The 25,254-nt window shown below is 38.8% G+C and overlaps 1 protein-coding gene across 1 annotated transcript; it reads right to left on the bottom strand.

The window, feature by feature from the left end:
* qser1 (glutamine and serine rich 1) lies at window positions 1-25,063 on the bottom strand. The gene is made up of 13 exons (XM_055174116.2): window positions 24,568-25,063; window positions 17,195-17,298; window positions 16,351-16,506; window positions 12,558-16,028; window positions 11,975-12,228; window positions 10,795-10,911; window positions 10,581-10,714; window positions 6,158-6,369; window positions 4,208-4,345; window positions 4,025-4,122; window positions 1,649-1,795; window positions 1,407-1,502; window positions 1-1,031 (listed from the first exon to the last, which is right to left on the bottom strand). Exons 1-13 carry the CDS (start codon window positions 24,672-24,674, stop codon window positions 891-893), a joined length of 5,175 nt encoding a protein of 1,724 aa, XP_055030091.2. The 5' UTR covers window positions 24,675-25,063; the 3' UTR covers window positions 1-890.
* Between the last annotated feature and the right edge of the window lie 191 nt (window positions 25,064-25,254).

Below are 25,254 nucleotides of genomic sequence, written 5' to 3'. Positions count from 1 at the left end.
TTTTCATTTCATAAGAAATTTATTATCCCATGTCAGCAAAAACATTGTAGTGTGTAACACACATATCTGAAAAGCAGAAGACTAATCCAATGCTGTCGGCACATTCATTTAAAATCGTGACAAACTTGCATCATCATATAATAAAGACACTTTCTATATGGTGTGAATTATACAATGTGCACATAAATGTATAGGCCATCTATAAACGTAGGACATACGAGCACAATATTTCCTTCTGTGAAAAATACTATCTGTGAGAAAAAATAAATGCTTTAAGAAAAGACAAACGTATAAAGAGATTGTTTCCTCAGAAAAAAGTCAAAGTAAATGCTTTTCATTACAAGAAAATATCACAAAAAAGCAGTATTAGAATTGCACCAACTCCAGATGTATAACCTTTGTTATAAACAGGAAAGCACATAGGTTTTCTACTATATTAAGTCAAACAAGCTCTCTATACAAAATGTACATCATATATAAATTTGGCATTCAGTTGTAAAAAAATGTTTTACATATATATCTATGTATACAGTATTTTTTTAAACATCCTAGCCCTCAAAACAATAATAACAGATGAATTGTTTTACACTAGCATGTGGGGGTTTAAAAATTCCCAGTATCAATATAAAAGTAAAGGACACAGATGATGATGATTCAATAAAGAAAATGTTTAACTACAGCTAGTTTAAAAAATATGGATTACATGTAAAACCACAGTTTAAGTCTCTGTGGGTATAAAAAAGGCAGCCATTTTGGTACCTCACTTTCTGTTTGTTAAAACCATCAAGTCTTTTCTTCTGTCCTCAACAGTGCTTCAAGAACACGTTGAATGGGTTCACGAATGCTGTGTTGTGTATATAATGTCTATCATTATAATCTATAGTCTCCTGTTAAAGGCAGGCCTGCTGCACCTGTGTCAGAAGCTCCCCGAAGCGATCGAACAAACCCTGGACCCACGCCCTGTTCTCCATACACGTCTGCACGGTCTCCTCCTGCCCCATGTCCTTACCTCGCGACTTTAACAATTTGATCTGTGAGATAAGAGAGAATAACACGGCTATCTTAAATATGTTTATATACGAGCAATTCCATGCAAGTGTCAACCTTACCTCAAATGTCAATTTTTGGTAATTTATTTACCCAAGTATAGTCTCAAAGTTTAAAACAGTTTAAAAGAGGTAGGATGGGATAGGATCCTGCATTTGCAGTGCAACTTACAGCACTAAGCCATGACTCTATGTGATAGGACTTTACAACAGAAGTATTTCACACTTGAAGTTAAAACAATACGGTAATCAGTTTCGATATAAACCCGGGTAGACAAAACACAACTCCAAAAGCTTAACAGCAAGGACCTGTAGATTTGTTATCCCCCCACCCACACGAAACACACGATGATGCCTCACCTCCTCCATACATGTCAGGTATGTATGGTACTTATAGTGTTGTAGAGAATGATAAAGAGAAAACCACTTTGTTTTCTGCTGATCCACTGTATATTCCTAGCAAAGCGAGATGGAGAAAAAGAGAGAGAGAGACTTTTAAAAGGGGGGCTAAAAGTCAGTATGGTGTACCTCCTAGTGGTCAAAACTATAAAATGCCTGCTTTTAATATCGTTTTCTTGTATTACCAGATGTAAAATACTCACCAGTGGAAGTTTGCCAGGGGATTTGGAGGGCTTCATAGTTTTCCTGTTATACGCCTTTCCACTTAGTCTCACTTTAAAAATTGGGGTCTCACAGTCTGTGTTCAGCTCAGTCACCACAGACAGCTCAGGAAAGCTGTCTAATGCATTCTGACATGGAGGAGAAACATTACACCAATGAACACTTAATTTTATATTCAACCCAGCAAGGGGTCAAAAAGGGGCAAACCAGCCATTGGGTTAAAATAAAACCTCAGAAATTGTTTATATTTGACCCCACAATGGGTTAAAACAACCAATAATATGTTAAATTACAACCCAAAGGGTTGGGTTCATCCCTTTCTGACCCAGTGCTGAAAAACAACCTAATAGCATTGTTATTCAAATCCAGAATTGTTTACATGTATCGCTTTTCATCAATCCGAGTCATTTCAGGTTGCAAATGTACTGCATTGCACGAATCCTTAATTGCGAAAGGCTGTTTTGTTGACATCACCACAGCTTAAATCTTATCAGAAAAACTGACCAAGTCAGCTGACTAATAAGGTTAGTTCCTACTAACTGTTGTGTCTGTCATTCTAACGCTAATCTGCTTTCTTACCCATGACCTGACAGATATGACGTGAGAAACCGCAGATGTCCCTGTGATGGCCCTAGGCACTGAAAACATCAAAAAGACCCTGTGCTTTCAGAAAACTTAGCCAATAAAAAAATGCATAACGTGTTTTCGATGACATCACGTTGGCTGACATGATTTTCGAGGGCGGGTGAAAAAAAAAGGACGTTTTGAAGGTTTACATTGAAACTATTCTATTTATTGGCTGAAAGGTGCCAAAAATGCATTTAAATAATATGTTAAAGGGACACTCCACTTTTTTTGAAAATATACCCATATTCCAGCTCCCCTAGAGTTAAACATTTGCTGTTTTGGAATCCATTCAGCCGATCTCCGGGTCTGGCGCTACCACTTTTGGCATGGCTTGGCATAGTTCATTGAGTCTGATTAGACCATTAGCATTGCGCCAAAAAATAACCAAAGAGCCTCAATATTTTTCCCATTTAAAACTGACTGAAGGAAGTGTAGTGATATTACGCAGTGCCCGAAAATAGTCCCCTGCCATTGAAAGTTACTAAGGGGACTATTTTCGGCTGCTGCGCAACATCACTGCGCCTCCTGCCGTCATGTTACAGCAGCAAAGTCCTTGATTATTACGTCAGAATGAGAGTATAGTCCTAGCCATATCGGTCTAGAAAATCACAACTTTTAATTTTCCGTCGGTCTTAGTACACGATGTAACTACAGAAGAGTCAAGTTTTAAATAGGAAAATATCGAAACTCGTTGGTTATTTATTAGCGCAATGCTAAGGGTCTAATCAGATTCAATGGATTATGCTAAGCTATGCTAAAAGTGCTAGCGCCAGACCCGGAGATCGGCTAAATGGATTCCAAAAAGGTAAAAATCAAATATTTAACTCTAGGGGAGCTAGAAAATTAGCATATTTTCAAAAAAAGTGGAGTCTCCCTTAAATTGTTCTCTGATATCTAGAAGTTATGTGACTTTATTAATAAGTGCAAAAACTATCCAGAAACGTTTTTATATGTCCATTTACAACTTGAGAAAGAAATGGTCTGTTATTACCTTATGTGAAAGGGTCATGAATAATAATGTTGAGCTCTGCTCTGATTGGCTGTTTCACAGAGCAGCTCAATTCAGTAGCTCTGTGTTTGTCTGTGTATACACAGAACTTATGTTTGAGCCTGAATCAGACGAAGACACAGAATTTGAGGAATAATCAATAGTTTGGATATTGTAAATGGACGTTTCTAAGTGCTTTATTTCAGTATGGACCTGCAAAATGTAACTGTAACGTCAATAGTAGAACTTCATCTTAAACGTTAGCATAGAGCATTAACTAGCTTTTAACAATAACTCAGCAGTCACAACTTTGTTTTTAGCATTTCAACAACACTGTAATTAATTTAATGTGTAATTTAATGTTACATCTTGACTGTAATGTCACAGTCGGTGTTATGTTGAGATTGGCCTGTTTTGCAGCTGTCTTTTGCATGCACGAGGTTTACATAAGAATGAGGAAACAAACGTGTTTAAGGCTCACGATATGTCATTACCATGTACAGAACTCGTATTATAAGTAAATACAGTTTTACAGTCTACGGCACCTTTAACATCCATACCACCTTTTTACATTGGATAAAAATTCGATTCGGCTCAGGCTTAAACCAAACCTCCCTTTTGACCTTTAGACGAGATAAACGCTTTCCATTTCCAGTTAGTAATGGATTTTTAGGCTGCATGTAAGCGTAGGACTATGAAATACCATATGTGAAATGTAAAAAGGTGACTCATCGTGACTCACTTTAAAGATCTGACCCATGTGCAGTTTGGGCAGCAGTCTCCGCCTGTTATCTGTGATCATTCCATCAACTCTCTTCATGTGAGGCAAGAGCAGCTCGTCTGAATGCAGGAGCAGATCAATCATGTAACCACAAATCTAGCTTCACCACACCTGCTATGACAAAGACATGTTAATTTTACTCACCGCTCTCTCTCTCCAGTGCGTTCATGACGTCCGCGTCCAGGGCTGTGCTGATCAGCAGCTCTACGAAGCTCTTGAAGGTCTCCTTCATCGTTCTGGTGTTCAGAAAGCGGGAGGCGAAAGGAACCGGAGGCGTAAACTCTGAAAACAATAGATAGCCATGAAAAAAGGATGACAAGTGGAACAGAACCAAAACTGGGGAAATAACCAAAATACAAAATGACAGGATTCTGAACTTTATTATCCATTTACAATTCTTGTATGATGGATTTTTATGTTTAATGTTCCTATGCCTTGTCAATGTATAGACCTTATTCATACAATGCCAAAAAGTTATTTTGAATTTTTAACTCTTGAATCTTTACAAAATAATGCAATAGATGAACATTACCACAAGACAACTGTCACTATTTTACTTTAATCTGACCCTAGGCCACAAAACCAGTCAAAGGGCCCGAAAGTTGCTTTTCATTGATGTATGGTTTGTTATGATAGGACAATATTTAGCCGAGATATTTGAAAATCTGGAAAAAAGCAAAAAAAAGTAAAATATTGAAAAAAAAATCACCCTTAAAGGGGACATTTCACAAGACTTTTTTTAAAGATGGAAAATAAATCTTTTGTGTCCCCAGAGTACCGTACGTATGTGTAGTTTAAGTTCAAAATATCATATAGATTATTTATTAAAACATGTTAAAATTGCCAATTTGTAGGTGTGAGCAAAAATGTGTCGCTTTTGGGTATGTCCTTTAAAATGCAAATGAGCTGATCTCTGCACTAAATGGCAGTGTCGGGGTTGGATATTGCAGATTAAAAGCCGATATTATCCCCTTCTGACATTACAGGGGGAGCCAAATTTCAATGACCTATTTTTTCACATGCTTGTGGAGAATGGTATACCAAAACTAAGTTACTGGGTTGATCTTTTTCACATTTTCTAGGTTAAAGCAACACTATGTAGTTTCCATGTAAAAATGACTTACAGCTCCCCTATGTGGTTGAAAAGCGCAACAGTGTCTGGTATCAGACACTCTTCTGCAGGCAGGGGGAGGGGCGGGTCTATGTTTCCTACCCTCCACCGCCACTTTCAGAGTGTGCATGTAGCAGCTAGGAGGCTGCTCAGGTTGCAGCAACAGTACAAATTGTCCAGTTAAAAGTTGTTCTATCACTGAAATTATTTTAGAGACATTATTTAAAGGTAAAACCAACATAGTGTTGGTTTAATACAAGCACTGCAGACCCAATAATAGCACTTAAACAGGGAAAAAATCAGATTTTCATGATATGTCCCCTTTAAATTTGTCCAAATGAAGTCCTTATCAACTGCATCCATTCACAAAAATAAAGTTTAAATATATTTATGGTAGGAAATATTTAAGGAAATCTTTACATAATATCCTAATGATTTTTGGCATAAAAGGAAAAATAGTTAATGTTGACCTATACAATGTATTGTTGGCTATTGCTACAAATTATACCTGTGCTACTTATGACCCAGTTTTGTAGTCCAGGGTCACACATAACAGTAAAAAATATATATATATATATATCTATATATATATTTTTTTGACGACATCAATAACATCAGTAGCCTAGAAGCTATTTTATTCTACTTAAAGGTGGGTTGCTCTTTTATGGTGCATAGTGCCACCTCCATACCAATAGGTGTCAGTATAAAGTTCAAGAGCAATGGTGTATCAACCAGTGAACCAGACAAAAACAAATGACTTTATCAAAACATACATTTAAACTTACATATGGCCAAATTACTGACCTCAGAAATAACTAATGTGTCAATTTCTTAGCTTACTTGTTGCAATATCTCCACACGACCAAGACATTTAAACACAGAGTTTTAAAAATGTACCATCCATCATCTACAAGCATTAGCAAACAGTAATACAATTCAAAGCATTGAGGAGCACAGGCACAGGAAAGCAAAGCAAGTCTCACCGTCATCCTCACTCACAGCCTCTGGTGAGGGTGATGCGCTGAACTCCTCTTTCCATTTCTTTCTCTTTTTGGGTGGAGGTTCGGCCTTTGCTTTCAGCTGTTTGGGTCTGGGTTTAGACAGAGATTTCTGTTGTGCGGTTTTCTGCGTGGGAGATTCGGTCACAGTCGCGGCAGTGAACCGTTGGGCCAGCAGAGCTTTAGCCTGGGAACCTCTGAGTACATAAAACAAAAATTTATAGTAACTTAAGATTCAGAAACATTTGTGTTTCGTGCACTATTTTATACTTTGTTAAAGGAATATTCCATTTTCTTAAAAGGAAAATCCAGATAATTTACTCACCACCATGTCATCCAAAATGTTGATGTCTTTCTTTGTTCAGTCGAGAAGAAATTATGTTTTTTGAGGAAAACATTCCAGGATTTTTCTCATTTTAATGGACTTTAATAGAACAGTTTTTTTCAACGGAGTTTCAAAGGACTATAAACGATCCCAAACAAGGCATAAGGGTCTTATCTAGTAAAACGATTGTCATTTTTGACAAGAAAAATAAAAAATATCCACTTTTAAACCACAAATTCTCGTCTTAATCCGGTCGTGATGCGACAGCGTGACCCCACGCAATACGTCATGACGTCAAGAGGTCACAGAAGACGAACGCGAAACTCCGCCCCAGTGTTTACATGTGTTGAGAAAGAGGACCGTTCTGACGTTGTTGTATGTCAACTGATACTAATCAATGTCTTTGTGTCAGTTTATTGTTTACAATGGTCCGCAAATGTCCGTTTTATATATGTAACACGTGACCTCCCTACGTCACTACGCATTTACGTTAGGTCGCGCTGGACCGGACCTAGACGAAAAGTTGTAGTTTAAAAGAGCATTTTTTTTTCTTGTCAAAAATGACAATCGTTTCGCTAGATAAGACCCTAATGCCTCGTATGGGATCGTTTATAGTCCTTTGAAACTCCGTTGAAAAAAAACTGTTAAGTGTTGAGTTAAGAATTAAATGTTGGGCTCTATTAAAGTCCATTAAAATGAGAAAAAACCTGCAATGTTTTCCTCAAAAAACATAATTTCTTCTCGACTGAACAAAGAAAGACATCAACATTTTGGATGACATGGTGGTGAGTAAATTATCTGGATTTTTTCTTTTAAGAAAATGGAATATTCCTTTAAGTATAAAAGCAAGTTTCATGAAAATTGCTATACAAATATTCATATTTTACTAATAATATTACATCGAGATTAAGGTTGTAACAATTAATCGGGCAAATGCGTGTTTTCTCAATTAATGAATTTAATTGAATTATGATGAAATCCCACCACATCCAAAAGCCAGAGGGCGCTCTCGTGCAGAAACTTCATTTGTGCCACAGAAGAAGTAGCATTACAAAACGCTATAGAGCATACATGGGCAACATACGGCCCGGGGGCCGGATCCGGCCCGCATAGGGCTTCAATCCGGCCCTCGCGATGCACTCGCAATTTCGATGAAACTGTCATGGTTGCAGTGTTTCCATACATTGATTTATCAGTGACAGAATCAACACTGGCTGCCACATAGATTTTTCATGATTCCCATTTACACTTTTTTTTACCATTTAAAACGTCTTAATTCATTGCAGCCAGCGCTCAGCGTGCCTCGTCTCTCTCTCTTTCTCTCTCTCCTTCTTACGTGCAGCGCCTCAACAGCGCGCGCGCACACGCGCGCGCCCCCCACCCCCTCCCCTCTCTCAGGGTGCATGCAGCGCAGCTTTCTCACATAACAGTAAAAAGTATTTTAACTCCACGTTCCTGCGTGTACTTTCATTTTCGCGTTATTAACGTCAACAGTCACGGATGTTATAACAGAGGAGACGGATGATCATATTCATCATGACTTCACAAAAGGTTAGCAGTAGTGTTTCCCACATATACCCCGTTCTGGTGTGAGTCTGTGTCCGAGCTCTCTCCCTACCTATGATGCGGTATGCCCGTGCACATGTTCTGTAGTAACAGCAACCGTGTATTTTCTCATATTTTTGAATTTGCAACAAATTGTCTGCGATATACAATAAAACTACCACTCGTATTTAAAATAAAAAAGCGCTCATAACACAACAACACTGATGAGAAGAGCAACATAAGTACAGCCTCAATGTAAATGTATGATGATTTTTTCAGACGATGTCGCGTTTTTAGCAGCAGTTAAAGAAAGAGCTGGTTGGATTAAACAAAGAGTTACTGGGTCCTGTTTAGTCACTATTTTATAGACAACAGAACAGATAATATGTAAAAAAAAATAGCATTCAGTTGTGTTAAAATGCAATATAATGTGACAAATCAAAGAGTAAAACATGACGCAATGATGTCACATATATGCTAATCGGTGTGTGACGTCATCAACGCCACAGTCTCTCAAAATCCTGTGGGAAACACTGTGGTTGTCAATATAAATATAAAAGAAATAATAATAAATCGTGTGTGTGTGTGTGTGTGTGTCTGTTGCTGTAGTAACCATGGTTTTATTGTGGTAAAAGTGTAGTAACCATGGTTTTTTGGTCAATTGATTACTATGAGCAAAACCATGGTTTTACTACAGTAACAATGGTTTTTTGGTCTTAACTGTAGTAAAACCATGGTTCATTTTCGTAAGGACAATATGCAGGTTAGGAAATGAATCCTTGAAATTTAATCCAGTTATTGTAATGTTAGAGTAGCCTAGGTCAGACAGGCCTAGCAAAATTAAATTTCAGGCCTTGAAATAGGCTGTCAAAGTAACTGTAGATTAGCCTTAATTAATTAATTTTTACCAATTAGTCATGTAACTATGTCTAATTGCAGTTTTCCCAAGTGTGGCCCTCCGCTTACTTTGGCAAAGTAAATGTGGCCCTCAGTCTAAAACTGTTGCCCACCCCTGCTATAGAGGGTATGCACGTGACGTCACCTTCAGCAGTTACGGCGGTTACGGCCACTGAGTGGCAAAGACAGAGCGGCAGCATTTGTGTACAGTGTGAAATCAGCGAAAACATGGGGAAAACGCGTCCAAATGGGAAACAGCTGTTGTGCGATAGACTGTACTAACAGATTAACAAGTATTCAGAGCTATCGTTTTACAGACTGCCAAGAAACACAGAAAGGAGAAATAAATAGATTGTTCATGCAAATGTCCACAGACCACAGGTGGGTCACTATCAAGCAAAGGTTTTACTTTCTACTTAAAAGTATTTTTTCAAGTATTTGTATTATGTTTTTCTTTGGAAAACATACATTCTAAAGCATATTATCATAATTTTTACTCTATTACATTTCATAAATACAAGTTTTTGTTTTACATTTAATATTTAAGTACATTAAAGTACTTTTACTCAAGTACACAATTTAATGTAATTTAATTAGGTATTAAATACATTTTAATATGCAATATTAAAGAATATACCGTATGATTATATGCTTTAGAATGTAGTAAAGTCAAATGTTTCCCAATACAAACATCCTAATAAAGTACAGATGCTTGGAAAATCTAACTAACGTAACTAAGTATTGTCCACCTCTGCTATCAAGTCCAACTAAATTCTATTTAAGCTAATAATAGTCTGTTTTACTGGCATTTTTGCAGCAGCCGCTATGAAAACCAGCCATTTTGTTGAACGTTTGCCACTCAACAGGGCAAGATCTGGCATGGTCACGTGAAAAAGTGACATCAATGCATATCCTATATTCCAGGAAATATCTAGAGGCATATTTATATCGCTGTTCTTCAGATTGTTTGAAGTTTTTTCATAATATTAAAGATAAAGATTGCTTTTTTAAATGCACGTTATAAAAGAGTAAAACTCATAGTGATTTTAGATTGATAAGGACTTTCTACTGATCACAGAGCCGTAATACATGCACAAGCTGTGCATGAAACACAGAATCAGAGTATTGCGATTCAGAATCGATTTCAGACAGGTATTTTTAATGGAAATGCGATGCATCGATGCACATCCCTAATAGAGATACATACAACAACAAAAAATTGAAGAAATAATTCACGGTCCTGACAGAATATGTGGCGTCTTTACTGAAAGCTGATTGTTCCTTTTAAAGTAATGAGTGGGATCAGCAGTGGGAATTCACTGAAAAGTTTCATGGAAAAATATTTGCATGAGTGGGATTGCACAATAGTGGCCCATAGCTCAGCTCAACAGGAAAAATACAAAAAGCAGAACTGCCAAGTCATCAAAGCTAATACAGCATGTTTGTTAATAAATTAAATGCTATTACTGGTACAATGTATAACTGATACAGTACCTAAACCGAACATTCACAAGTAACGTATTTGATAAACTATGCATAAGGCTTGAAAAGAGTTTGAAAGGAATAGTTTACCCCCCCAAAAAAAGCATAAAATGTGTTTCCTAAATATGACACGGCATTGTGACTGATTTGGGTCTGTACCTCATTGAATGCATTGGCTTGCATCGAGGTTTCCTGCTGCAGACTCGAACATATTCTCGCTTGTTCACGGTGTCAAGAAACTTGACATGTACTCTTCTGTACAAGGATTTAGCATCACCAAAGTATCCCAAATACTGTAAAGAGGATATAATGTTGCTTTCAGCGAGATATGTATTAAAATTCAAATACATTAACGGCATATAGTAGCACTTACACTGTTGGTGGCAAAGAACACCCGCTTCCCATCTCTAAGCTCTGGTACAAATTTCTGCAACAAGGCTTTCTGAACTTTCCATATGGCTGGTGGTTCGACCCCCACTGTCAATGTGATCTGTACACAAAAACACAAAACAGGCCACAATGTAGATCAAAGACTTATGACGACAATGGTTTAATAAAATACAGTGACAAAACAACGGTCTGTCCAATGTCTTGAATTGTTGATGGGTAAACTCATACGTCATTAAGATTTTAATTTTATTAAGTAGGCTGTCTGTAATTTATTTAAAGTTGGCTAGTAATGTCAGCTTTGCCACCCACCAGATGAATATGATAAGTATGATCACATAAAAAAGTAACAACACACCCAAAACTAATTTGTTCGTATATTACGAGAATCCAAACAATCTCATTCATAAATTTTTGCACAATTTGCTGAATGAGACCAATTTAGGTATTTGTTTCTTATTTATATCAATTCCATTGGATTCAGCATTGATTGGCTATCAATATTTCATTAAATATATTAGTTTTGCAGACATGCATCAATATTCAAATATAAATGCTGGTAACTGAAACCCTCCCACTAATAACAAGCTTATAAAATATGCACATACAATGATGCAAAAACTGAACAATGCACATTACTGTAAAAAAATACATTGTAAATGTGCAACATTAAAATTAATTAACTTGAAACACATATTAAAAAAATGTATTAGTTTTAAAAATTCATAACACTGCATATAAAAAAAGTGTCAACCTCATCTTGACCGTCATTGCATTTGAACACAAAATACTTCCACAAATCAGACTGTAATTTTGCCGCCGCAAGTTTTACTAGGTACTGTGACTTTCCGCCATGATCCTCCGGCCTTTTTGTTTTGTTTTAAGATGGCGACATCTCAGGATGAGAGTAGAAGTACATTAAGATTCAATTTAGGGATTTCCCAAATCGATACTGTTTCTGAAAATTTAAGACCCGGGGAAATTTTTTTTACCTAGCTCTACATTTTTGTTTAATTCGAATTTATACGAATTTGCCATATCGTGAAATACATACGAATTCCAGCAAGATCAGGTTGGCAACCTCTCTTCAACAACCCACAAGATTTGACCAAAGTATTGGTCAACATTATTAACTACAAACCTGTGCCTTTAATATGCCAACTTACCCTCAGCCTTTCAATGTCCTCATTCTTAACCACAAACTCATCGCGCTCCCGGTACATGCCTTCTCCTCCACTATCTGACAGCTCATTGTCCATCGAGCCCTCTATGGCAACTGTAGTCAGCTGTACAGCTAGTTTGTCTGGTGGCACATCTTTCAACAGTTCTTCAGCAGATATCACTACAGCTATCTGTTGTTCCTGTGGCTTGACATCGGCCGGCTGTGTGCTGGAGGTCTGAATGTACTTTGTGTTGTCACCTGAATGTTTGTTATGTTGGAACAGGACAGTATTACTATAAGTATAACAGAGTTGTGCAATTGTAAAAGACCAGTATAATTTGACAATTGTTGGCCATTTTGAAACTAAAAGTCAAGAACACATAATGTCTTCAATAAGGTATATAAACCTCTACTCAAAGAGTATTTTCATATATGACTATTGCCACCTTTCCACCTGACCCACAGCAAGAGCAAACAGTAATTGAGCCCTAAGAAGAGCTTTCAGGTTTTAAACCAAATTTGGGTCAGTTTTTATAAAATGTAACTACAGATTTGTGCTTTTGTGACATATAACACAAGGCACATACCTATCTTTTGCTTTTTGTCTGAGGGTTCGTCTAAGGATGAGAGTGCAGATGTAATGCTCATCTGGAGATCTTGGTTTTTTCCCACTGAATCATCTTCATCGGAAGAAAAAGATGGCAACGTTTCCAGGTTCCTCTGCAGCTCTTCATCAAGACGCTTAGTAGAAATGACACCATGAGTGTCTGGAGATGTCAATGGGGTTGAAGGAGGTGGAGGTTTAAATGGAGCAATTAATGGATTAGGAGTCCTCTTGGAGGCAGACGGCTTTCTAGTGCGATTGGCTGACCGTAACGGTGGAGAAGAAAGGTGCGGCCTGGGTCCAGATTTGAGGAAGTCCAGGAAAGAGCCCAAGAATCCACTTTTAACCTCTGGCTGTTTCTCCTCAACCTCCCTTAACTTCTGATGCATTCTCTCCTGCTGTTGGTAGCTATCAGGACAAACTTCTGAGGTAGAGTTTGAAGTTGCCTCATTGACACGTGAATTTTGTCTCTTAGCTTGGGTGGTTTTCTTCTGAGATTTGGGTTGACCATTTTCATCCTCAACAGACTGCTTAGATGAACCTTTCGACTTGGAACGTTTTTTTGGAAGACCATCAACAGGATGTTCAATTGGACCGTCATCTGTTTTAATGCCTTTTGTTAACACGGACAGACTCTTACTCCCAGACTGATTTTCAGAGTTCCCATGCTCTGAAGGACTATACTCTTGAAAGTCAGAGGAGGTTGTACTGCTATAAGCAAGTCCATTAACAATCAGAGCAGAACCATTACCGGAGTCAACAAAATGTCCTTTTGGTAACACATCATTTGGCTTGTGGGAATTTGCTATCTTGTCAGATCTTTCTTGTGCAGAGCTGCTGCTAACCTCATGTTGAGAATTTGATAGTGTAAACACCTGTTGGTGTCCGCCTGCCTCTTCTTTAGGAAACAACATCTGAGAACCATTTATAGTCATGGTTTGTGAGTTACCAATTATCATATGCTGAGATGAAAAACTAGGGTTAACTGCTGATGAGATGTCCCCATCAGAGGATGTGGATTTGACAAAGTCCTGTGTGACGCCACAGGCAGCCGCGGTAGCAGCCAGAATGTCATCAACATTTGAGAGGAGGTTCCTTTCATCCCCCAAAAGCATGGAGTCAGGAAAGCATACAGAACTTAGGTTAAAGTTTTGCTTTGTGTCACGAGGACTGGACTGGTTAAAGTTGTCTTTTTGTGGTGATTCCTGTTTAGCGGACTCTGCCGAGTTGGGGACTTGTTGAGGAACAACCTGCGGATTGTGACGCCCATTAATAGTCAAATGAATGGTGTCGTTGCTCATTTGGAGATATTGGAGTGGTACAGATTGCATGTACATTGCTTGCTTAGGTTGATTCTGTCCAGATGTGAGCAAAGGCTGTTGGAGAACAATCATGTGAGAGGGATCAAGTAGAACTTGGGTACTGGGAACTCGGATGAACTGGGTTTGATCCTCAAACAGCTGTCTGGCATCTGCCTGTTGAACTCTGATAATCTGACCCTGATGGTTCTGCTGCTGAGAACTGGGTCCTTTTAGATGGAGAGTATGCTGTTTCAGCTGTTCTGCACTCAAGGGTGCATGGGTGGAGTGCATCAATAAAGAATTACTCTTAGAGTCGGAGGGTGTATTGGCATTGGTAACTAGCTGAGCATGTTGGCTTGTAGAAATCATTCTTTCATCCTTTGTGGTTTCCAAATGTGTAATACCTACAATCTGCTCCTCTGATCGAGAGTTGCTACGAATAACACTTTGTGTGTTGTGCCTGTCTTCCACCTTCGAAAGCACGTAAACAACATTTTTTGCCCTGTTTTGTGCTTCAATATTACTGCTTGAAAGGCTTGGTGCAGAAGTCCCCATAGAGCCTTTCTGTAACGCCTGCACATCCTCAATAGTAAGTTCTCCTGAGTTCTCTTTAGAGGACAGAAACATTTGTTCATCCTGTTCACTTTTCCCATATACTGGTTTTATCTTTAATGAGGATTGGTCATTTGATAAGGCTTGGGTCTGAGAGGGAGAAGAGGAGGTTGATGACTGAGCAGATATGTACTTTTGTTGTACCAGGTCACTGTCAGTCTTGTTACTCAAAGATGGCTGCATTAGGACATAGTCCTGGGTTGGGTTAGTGGATGATAAACTTCGCCCGTGACCAGGTGAGAAATTGGGACTGGGGGTAATGGATTGACTGGAGGCATAGTTCTGCGAGGGGATGCTGGCAGAAGCTGGGCCTTGATTATAGAAACTAATGGTTGGCAGGATTTGGGAGTGGCTGGAAGAATAGCTTTGCGAAGGACTTACCGTGCAAAGAGCTTGCACCTGTGTCTCATACCCCTCCCTGTGACCTACAAGTGGCAAATCCTGCAGCTGACTGGAAGAATAAATAAGAGACTGGGGTGATGTCTGAACTTCAGACTGACTAGCAAATGATGAGAGAGTTTTGTAAATGGAAGGCAGCTTCTCAGGTAAACTAGAAGAGAAGGCCTGTGTTTGGCTGAGGTTACTCGTCAGACTCGGAGAGGTGATGTATGAATGTGAGGCGCTAACGGACACCAAGCCTGAAAGTTGGGCAGATGTGTACGATTGCGACTGGCTGGCAATTACTGAGCTTTGTTTCTGAACTGGAGAGGGGAAGCTTTGCTGCTGCAGACCTGGGGAGCTTGACTGAGCATGAGTGTCTGTGTTCTCACTGGCATGTTGGGTTATTTTGGATGAACCGTCTTTAATCTTTAGTCCAGATGAACTGGAAAACCCAGGAGAAGGGATTGAAGAAACATAGGCCTGAGTTAGCTGCAGTGCTGCTTGAGAAGCAGTCTTCTGCTGCATACTGCCATTAACAGTTTGTGAGGGATCACTCACTGGACTGCAAGGTACCGGTGTATGTGTGTCCTGCTGATATGAAACATCACTGTTATCATGTAGGTAACCCTGCAGGGAATGCTGAGCACTGCCGGACAGTTGGTCCTGGACCGGTTGAGTGCTGGAAGGCCGCTGGAGGTGCTTAATAACGCTACATTCACGCTGAAGTGCTCGTTCAATGGAGCCTGAGAAAACTGGGGCACCGTAAGGCTGAGGGACTTGGTGGGAGCTGCTCAAGGCTGTGGGCAGCAGGCTAAACTGAGGCTGAAGGAGGTGTGGTGCTGACTCTTGTGCCGAGCGATATGTGGAGGACTGGGGTGGCAAGCCAGCACCTAGAGACATACCACCAAGGCGGTCAAAAGCAAGTGCAGTTGGCACAGTGCTCTGGGAGGATTTGAGCTGGAGAAGAGGGTCACTGGAGGATAGCAGGCCATTTGAAGAGCTAAAAGTGCTGTCCGAAACAGCAAGTGCTGATGTAGTGGTGAAACTTCTAGTAGGAAAGGCACTGGGGTGCTGATAGGATGAGAGTGAAGATGGAGTTGGGAAGGTTCCTGAAGGATGAAGGGCTCCGGTGAATAAGAGTTCTGTGGAGGAACTGGCACCTATAGCAGAAAAACATAAAAGAAAGGTGATAGATCATAAAAGATCACAATGGACTGATTTAATACTTTCAACCTAAATAGATAAAATAGAACAGAAGACGAAATGTAGTTACCAACCATGTTTTCATCTGGGATTTGATATATTTCGATTATATGTACAACAGATACATAAATATTATGATATTAACTTCTCTGATTCTGAAACTATTATGACTTTTTTCTTATGTTATACCTTTATTCTGAGATATCTTTATATATTTATAAGTAGTAAAAAAAAATAATGTCGCCAACAGCCCATGTTTTAAAAAATATTTATATTTACCAGTTTGCCATGAGGGGCTTCTAAAAGGAGGGAGGAGAGTAGACCCAGCAGGTCCAGCCTGAAGGCCTCGAGATTCAATAGTAGAGAGGAAGTTCATGACTGATGATTCAGTAGTGTTGCTGCTGGCTGTGCTTTGCTGATTCGAGTCAAATATTCCTGATAGAATGGCACAGGCAGACAAGAGGCTGTGTCAACTGATACAGAAGCTAACAGGTAACTGATAAGCAGTAACCACTTTAATGGTTAGTAACACTTTCATACAAAACACACAGAAGACTTGACTCACAGCCAATAGAGTCCTCTCCCTTTTGAAGGAAATGGTCTATTTTTGCAATATTTGGAAGGGTCATGAATAATAATATTGAGCTCAGCTCTGATTGGTTCCGCTTTGCTCTCAGGCTCATGCCAGTAGCTCACATTAGTAAACATGTTGGGGTGTAGATCTCAACTGTTACATCACAGTCTATGTTATGTTGAGATTGGCCTGTTTGACGTGTTTGAGGCTCATGATATGTCATTACCATGTACAGGACTCTTATTCTCCATTTTTGCCAGTTGTTTTTTTTATGGTACCCAGGGTTGTGTCGATAGTATTGTGTATCGACAATTGTCAGAGCTTGATTAATGGCATCAGTTTTAAGAAGGTTGGGGTCAAGACAGTGTTGCCCTTGCTTCTTTTTTGTCCACCAATCAAGTGACTTGTCATAAATAAGTAAAATTTAACAAATAAATAAATGAATAAACTACTGCCCCGCCCCCTGATACTATCGTGTATTTGGCGATCTCACAGGCTGACGATAGGACGATCTCAAAATTGCCCAACACTAATGGCACTGCTTTTTACCTGTAGCGTGGTGGGTGGCAGTGAATGTAGTGGGCTGGTGGCCAGAGACAAAGGTGTGCCGTTGAAGAAGTTCAGAGTCCAGCTGAGTAGAACCATAACTTGAGCTGTAAAATGCAACAAGTATCACTTATAAATCATAAACACAGACAACTCTCACTGAACTCACACAAAGATCAGTAGATAGGACATACATAATTTCATCTTCATACCAGCATGTTCGACTAGGGTTAATATTTACATCAAAACTAAAACGAAGAGAGGAAATATTCGAAAGCTGACCACAGTGGAAAAACTAGCTAAATTGCTAGTTCATATCTTAAAGATTTCTATGAATGAAAGTGCTAATGTGCCTTCTTACCTATCATATGCCGATGTATTACATTATAAGAGTATTAAGTTAAAGTAAAACTTCAGTCTCACTGATTTTATAGATGAAAGGGGAGCTTATAGGAAATACAAACACCAAAAATATGTTGTGAGTTGCTGAGTTATACGAGTAAATGTAAATGATGTAGATAGATTGATTGCTTTAAACGTTACAACTAGTGATGCACCGATGTATCGGCCACCGATATGTATCGGCCACCGATATGTAACGGCCGATTCTTAATGAATTTGAAACCATCGTCATATCGGCAATAGCACGAGAAAGGCTGATACCGATTGTTTATTAATTAACTGCGTGAAGGCAATAAGTTGCATGTCTGTTGCATAATCCAGCATTTAAAAAAAAGAATTATAAAAATAATTAAATCCCCCCCCCCCATAAAGCAATCAGACCCAAGAACAAAATAGCAATAGTTTATTTCTAGTTTACTGATAACAAATAATAATTTTTAAGCAATGTAGTTCTTTAGAAACAAATCAGTATACAACACAATGTCGGATTTGGTGCAGCAATAATGATAAAACAATTTTGTTATACAGCCTGGTTCATTGGTGCTTTGGGTTAGATTGCCTTCTCACCAACAGCAAACCCAGGTGCAGATCCAAGTCCACATATGTCCACATATGCCTAAATGAACTGAACCAAAGCGAGAAAATGCACCAGGTTCCAAACAAACACTAATGTGTCAAAACACTCTTAAAGGTTTTAGGTTAGCTGGCGACTGACATATTCCTGTGGGCGGAGTTTAGTCAAAAACTCCAATATTGACGTCATTTAACCGGGAAGTAGAGTGCTGTAATCCAAACCGTACGTTCTCTGTAGGCTTTGAAAGGGGAATTCTGTTAAAGAAAATATATCGCCTTGCAGTGAACTTTGAGCTTTATCATTTTGCAGGTATTATTTATGATATTATAGCAACATTACACACTAACTAAAATTTGAAAAAGGGGATCACGAAAAATGTGACCTTTAAGGCCGAAGTATAGTCCCGTTTTTATACACGAGGGTCCGCGTACAGTGCACATGACGGATTTGTCAAACCCTTCGTACATTGTATGCATGGATCGTGCATGTGCCTACAGGAGAATGTATTATGTAGTTCAGAAGATGGATAGCATTCCGTCACAACGTGTTTGTACACGTACGAGTCAAAAACTGTACTTTGCAACGCTGTGCTTTTGACTGTGTGCGTACATTCGCGTACATGTCATAGACTTTAAAAAAGATGGACGACGCCTGTTCTCTGTCTTCCATTGGTGAAAAGTGAAGCCGCCAGTGTCCCGATACGGCGCTGACATCTTGAGTCTCGAGTCTGTGCAGTAGCGAATTCGGGACCAGTCCTGCGCAGTAGTGAGCAGGAAGTAAAGCCACAAAATCAAGGTCCCGCCCTTGCAGAATGCGCATATATTACGGCTGTCAATCATGAGGTGACACCACCGTTTTTGTAGCATTAAATAACTAACTAAAAACAAACTTATTTTAAAAACAAACACTTGAAATTACATCAGTGTGATAAAAACTACAGTAAATAAGAGAAACCAGCTTCGGAAAAAAATAATTGAAGTGTAATTAAATTGTTTAGTTGGTTTCAAGTCCCATTGAATAACATGGGGGAGGCAGGGTTTATGACCTATACTGGGACCAGTCACTGGGGGCGACCGAGACGTTTTGGCTTCACTTTTCAGGGCTTGTGCGGTACGCTTGGTAAAAAACAGACTATACTCCGGGCTTTAGAGTGTACCAGCACTATGGCTAACCGTAGCATACCATGCCCAAGTATGTTTAAACAAAATATGGTTAGTTTAGCTAGGGTGCGGTACGCTTTGCAGAGATGGTCTCTGGCATGGTTCACTTTGATTCGGTTATAATTCGGTCCCGTTAAGTATGAGTCTGCCCTTACGGTACATTCACACGGGCACATTCACTTTCAATGGGTGACGTCATGCGTTGCCGAACTGAATTTTGGTTCCGTCGGCTCCGTGTCACTGCCGTTGCTTGTGGCAGAAGTTGAACATTTCTCAACTTTTCAAGCGGCTACGCGTGTGCCAATCAGATCGCCTTATGCAAATAACCTAGACAGAGCCAGCCAATTACATTTATGGAAGAGCAGAGCATGTATTGCGGCCACTGTGATTGACTGTTGGCCACGCTTCAGACAAGCCTTCCGTCAAGCGTTAACACCCAGTGTGAATGTACCGTTAGTATATTAGTGTGAATAAAGACTTTCCCATAATATCACATCACAATATTAAGTGCTGCCCATACTTCGGAGTAAAAAAGAAAACAAAGCATTAGCTACAACGACAATAAAAACAAATGATCACATCTGGTCAGAGAAAATACATGGAAACTATTTTAGTCGTTTAGTCTGTTTTTTTTTTTAAATCAAAAGCACATGCTAAATTGACCAGTGTTTAGATTATTTATGTGCATATACAGATATCACAAAGCCATAAAGTCCCAGACAGTTAATATTTGTGTTTTGTATTACATGGATTTTTTTCTAAACCACAAGTAAGCTTTGGGGAAGTTAATTCAATGTAACAGCGTGAAACTTGCCGATATGTTTGGCCGATTTTCTATATGTACATAATAATCAAAATGTTCTCATCATTAGCAGATATTTTAAATGTAAAAATGTCACTATTTAAGTCAAAGTATTTAAAAAAAGTATGACTTTGGTCTTTCTGAAGAGTTTTACAACCTCCTCTGCACCATGCATTCATCAGACACAGATATTACCTGACACTCTGCTGTCATCATCTTTGATCAGTTTTTTACCATGACTTTTATTGCTTTGTAGGATAAAATCCTTTGGTAGACCTGATAAATTATTTATTCATCATAAAGTTAACATAGTAAATGTCTATGTTTTTTAGTTGAGACTGTTATTTAGGGCAAATCTTAACACATTTAAATTTTCATTTCTGAGGCGCTATAGTGACTGATTGTGCTGACAGTGACGTCTTGTGAGTTTAGTGTTGGGACAGATCTGTTGTTTCAACCGTTCATTCAAACGAATCCGTTCAAAGGAGTCAGTTCGCGAATCGGAAGCTGTTCTAATCCAGGCTGAGCAGCGCAAAACTGTAAACAAAGTAGGGGTGGCACGGTTCACAAAATCCTCGGTTCGGTTCGTATCGCGGTTCTATGGTCACGGTTCTTGGTTCAGTACGGTTCTTGTTGTTATTTTTTTTAACACTCCAGAAATGTATTATCTTATTAATGTATTAATTATCCATAATTTAGGATACAGTATTAAAAAAAGTTATATCATGTAATCATGCACAAACTGAATTTGACTAAGCACATTATTGGGAACATCCCTGAGGAAAGCCAGGCAAGATTTTGACACAGTGAGAGGGAAGACATTGATGATTTCAACATGCTTTTCGTTTATTTGGCAAAAAAGAGAATGTGTATTGCCATCTACTAGGGCTGTCACTTTTGTGATTTTTTTCGATTTTTAATATATAAGTGTTCATTGAATCGATTGTAAAATCGATTTTCCATGTCTAAAAAAGACGTTTCCATTTAACGCCAAATAACAGACAAATGTAAAGAGAGCGCCTGAAACGCACAAGTCAGCAATATTTCTTATTCATTGTCATTAAGTTTCATGCAGAATAAAAAACAGCAACAGTAGTGCAACATTCTCTAAAAAAATATGCAGAGTGGACTGCTGCCATAAATGAAAAACATTACTGCACGTTCAACCGGCTGCTTTTGTGATTTAGGCAATTCAAAAATTATTTTAAATAATGATTCAATCCATTTCAAACAACTGTTTAAAAATGAAACTTTAAATAGACTTACTTGAAGTTGAGAACATGCTGTGTATTTTTTTATTAAACGTAACCGACACTTAGGCGGCACTAGGCAGGCATAATGAAATGCGCAAAAAGACTAGGGCCATTACAAATTATTGGTCAGGAAAACAAGTCGATCAACATTTTAGGGATCAAGAGCAGAGCGCTTTTCATTCACTATGTCCATCTGTTGAGAAGACGCACTCCGACCGCACTGATGTCCCAGGGAAACTCGGGTACTTCGTTGCCAGCTGCGTATTTCGTACTGCCAATCTTCCATCTCAAAAGCGGGTCGCTGTCAGCTCGCAAGGGTGGCTCCTTGTCATAACTCATCATCTCCTGTAAGGTCACAATTTCGACGCTCTCTCGTGTTGCACAGGTTTATTGACGTTGTCCTCCATTTTCTTTGCAAAACACTAGATGCAGCGATTGAAAGCGTGAAACTATAGGTGCGTAAAATTGCTGGGTATTTTCTGTCTAGCTTTCGCACACCTACTGCACTTTCGGAATTCTTTATTTTCTTTTTCTGCTTGTTTGTGAGTTTTGTTACATCTATATTTTTAACTGTTTAATTCTTTTAAATTAATAGTGTACATATTTGGTTAAAATCGATTGCCTATTTTCGTTTTCGAAACGTTTTTTGGTTGGTCCGATCGATTGTGCAATCGATTTTCGAAAGAAAAGTGACAGCCCTACCATCTACATGAACTTATGTGCCTTTTTAGCACACAAAGATAACTTGCATTTATCAAAATGCCAACTTCAGTGTAGCTTTAAGATTTATCACTGAGAGGCTACTTAAATACTGCAGAGAGAATATGTGAACAAGAGAGAAACATAACGTTTACACCTGTAATATTTAAATCCGTCTCTTTTGTCCACTTTTGACCATTTCTGTCCTGATTACTTTAGGGGCAGTTTATGAAATAAGATCGCGCGACTTTCACACGCTAGCAAAATGAAACTAAGCGGAAATCAGCCGCTTTCGTTTTTCAACGAAAGGCTAAAAATAGCGCTGAATACGAAAAGACGTAAAACAGTGTTCATTACCTCAGATTAGATAAATGGTCGGAGAGAAGGCTGTTGCGTGTGGCTGTATCTATTGTTTTATTTCCGCTGTCATCAAGGTAACATGAAATAAAAAATGTTTCCATACAGCAAACTTATACGACGCTGGCGCATCCTCCAACTGCGGGCAGACTTCTTTTTCTCTCCCTCTTGCCATTTCTACACGTAACATGACCGGCAGCACTCACTCTCCACACCAGTCACCTCTTCTTTCGCGCTATTCGCGAAAAGGGAACACGCTATCTGAGGTCACATACAGGGCACGAGGCTAACAAGATGATTCAAACCTCTAGCTTACCTGTGAAAGAGAAATCGGGTTTAAATCTAACTGTGTTGTCTAATGAGAAGTGCATACTGTAGTACACAATTTTGGATAAAACATCACAAGGAGTTAACTCAGAAATGACACACTTCTTAAGCTTTAAGCACATCTACAGTAAAAATGCACCGATCTATCGGTCGCCATTAATTATTGGTCTTTGTTAACACCTTAAAACCATATCGGCTATAGCAAGATAAAGTCATATAATATAACAAACAAATAAAGAGCTAAAGTACATCTGACATGTTCTTGTACATGAGCATTTTTATCAGACCGGTATTTCTGAATGGCCTAAAGCCGGGATTAAGCAGATTTAAAGCGGCAGAATTTGATGAACAGATAATATGTGGCAAAAGCATTCGGTTAATATCATTAACTTATTTTTAATCTTGGTGGAGTCTGCATCTGAACTCCTCCTCATATATTTAATAAATAACTCTGTTGAATAATGTCTGCTGGATAATTCAAAAACTTTCAATATGTGCAAGAGCAAAATTAAATATGTACAAAACACAGCCAAATTATGCGTAAAAAAGTAAATCACATAAAGAGATATCGGTATCAGCCAAAAGTTGTCTGACTGTCAACCAGGCAAAAAAATTGTCATCTCTAATCTTAGTCATCCCAGCTGTAATCTGCAGATTATAAATATATATATATTTTTTAAATTAGTAATCATTTGTGAATAGGATAAAAATAGGTCTTATTTGTGATCACGCAATTCCTTTGATTATGTAATTCTTAATAAAAATGTGACTAGGAAAAAATATCAAAAACCTCCTTTTAGAGCCACAGTGGGTTTGTTTTGTGGCCATAAAGTTCAATGAAAGCCACTGATCTCTGATGTGTGGTGTCAATGTTTACATTTCAACAAAAAAATTCAAAACCTGTTTGCTAAAGGACTTAAGTGGCTTTTGTAAACAAGATCAACAAAACTGTCCACACAATTATTTGCATGCTATGACAGTGTAATAACTATCTCTGGATCTGAATGCCTAAACCTGGCAAACTTTGATAACTAAAACTTGTTTGCATGCTTACTAACATATGTTTGTGTAAGTGGGTCAAACATACTATCCAAAGTCAGCTGTCTTAAAACCTAGTGTGTGCATGCTACCCAGACAGCATTTTTGGGCTTCATGTGCATGATACCAGTCAGCTGTACTGTAATGACTGGGAATGCACCCCTGATGTCCAGAAAAACAGTCTAGGTAGCCAGATCAATACATGTTCGTTTTAATACACAGCAATGATCAGTTTTGCACTTACAGTTAGTTTATTTGTAATATACACTTCATTGTTGCACTGTTTTAACGACTGCAGGAACTACACGCAAAATCCAGTAGCGCATAAATACAAAACTTTACGAGATATAACACTAAACAAGAGTCTAAACAAGACACTTTCTTACAAAGTTGGAGACACGTGGACAATCTGGTCGATCAATTGTTTACAAGCTCACCACATGTTTTCTGAGACTTTACAAGTTTAAATATTGCAAAGCAATCTCCCACAGTCTTTATTTTGCACTTTTATGTGCAAAACATAAACTGTAAAGATTAATAATGGTAGTTATTTTGCAAGTATGCAATGTCGCATTAATAAAAGTGATCAGTGACTTGTGCACGCTCGATATGGGTGGAAACATTATAACTTAAACTACAAACTCTTTAAAACTGCCTTTTTATCCGCCTCCACACATTGTTATACGTGTTTACGTTATGCTAGGCCCACCATCACCGGAGTTTTCTCCGCGAGGTGACCCGCCCTCTCTCCCTCACGCTCGTACCTGGGTTTGTAGGCCCAGCCCGCGCTCTGAGCCGCGGCGGTAACCGGCTCTGTGAAGGTGGAGCTCGGGTAATTCCTCTCCATCATCCGCCTGGACTCGGGAATCATGCGCGTCCCCGATGCAGCTGCACATTCAAGCGAACATGAGCAAAAATCTCATATTCCTCTCGCGGCCGGTGGTTTGAGCGCGTGTCGCGGTGGTGATGTGGTGATCAAGCGCGAGCTGAAATCACTGCTCGTGTCCCCTACAAACACCTCATGCAGATGTAAAGGTGCATTATAGCAGCGCCGCAACCCCAGGTCCCCATATTGGTGTTTCTCGTAAGGATCCACTTCCTACAAACTTTGGGCGAAAGTTTTGTAATTTATTTTCTCCCCCCTCTCTGTCTAGCTCTCTTGCAGACGCACGCGTGCGCGCGCATAAAACATACGTGCGTTATTACTAATATATTAAGTAAATATAATGACAAAACCTTTTCCTATCGGTTGCATTGTCGTGTAACAGTGGGTATAATAAATTGGACTAACATTTCAACCAGTGTTGGGTGTAACTAGTTACTATTACTAAGTAAGGGATTACTCTTTTTCCCCCAGAAATTGAATTAAAGTTACTTTTGATTAACTAAATACTGTGTATGGACTATAAAGCAATTATATATGAATAGTGGATTAAACACCAACATTTAGT

This window comes from Misgurnus anguillicaudatus, chromosome 15 (assembly GCF_027580225.2).
Source record: "Misgurnus anguillicaudatus chromosome 15, ASM2758022v2, whole genome shotgun sequence".
NCBI classification, from domain to species: Eukaryota; Metazoa; Chordata; class Actinopteri; order Cypriniformes; family Cobitidae; genus Misgurnus; species Misgurnus anguillicaudatus.
The sequence above is the reverse complement of the archived record's forward strand: the minus strand, read 5'-3'. Positions and strand labels throughout refer to the sequence as shown.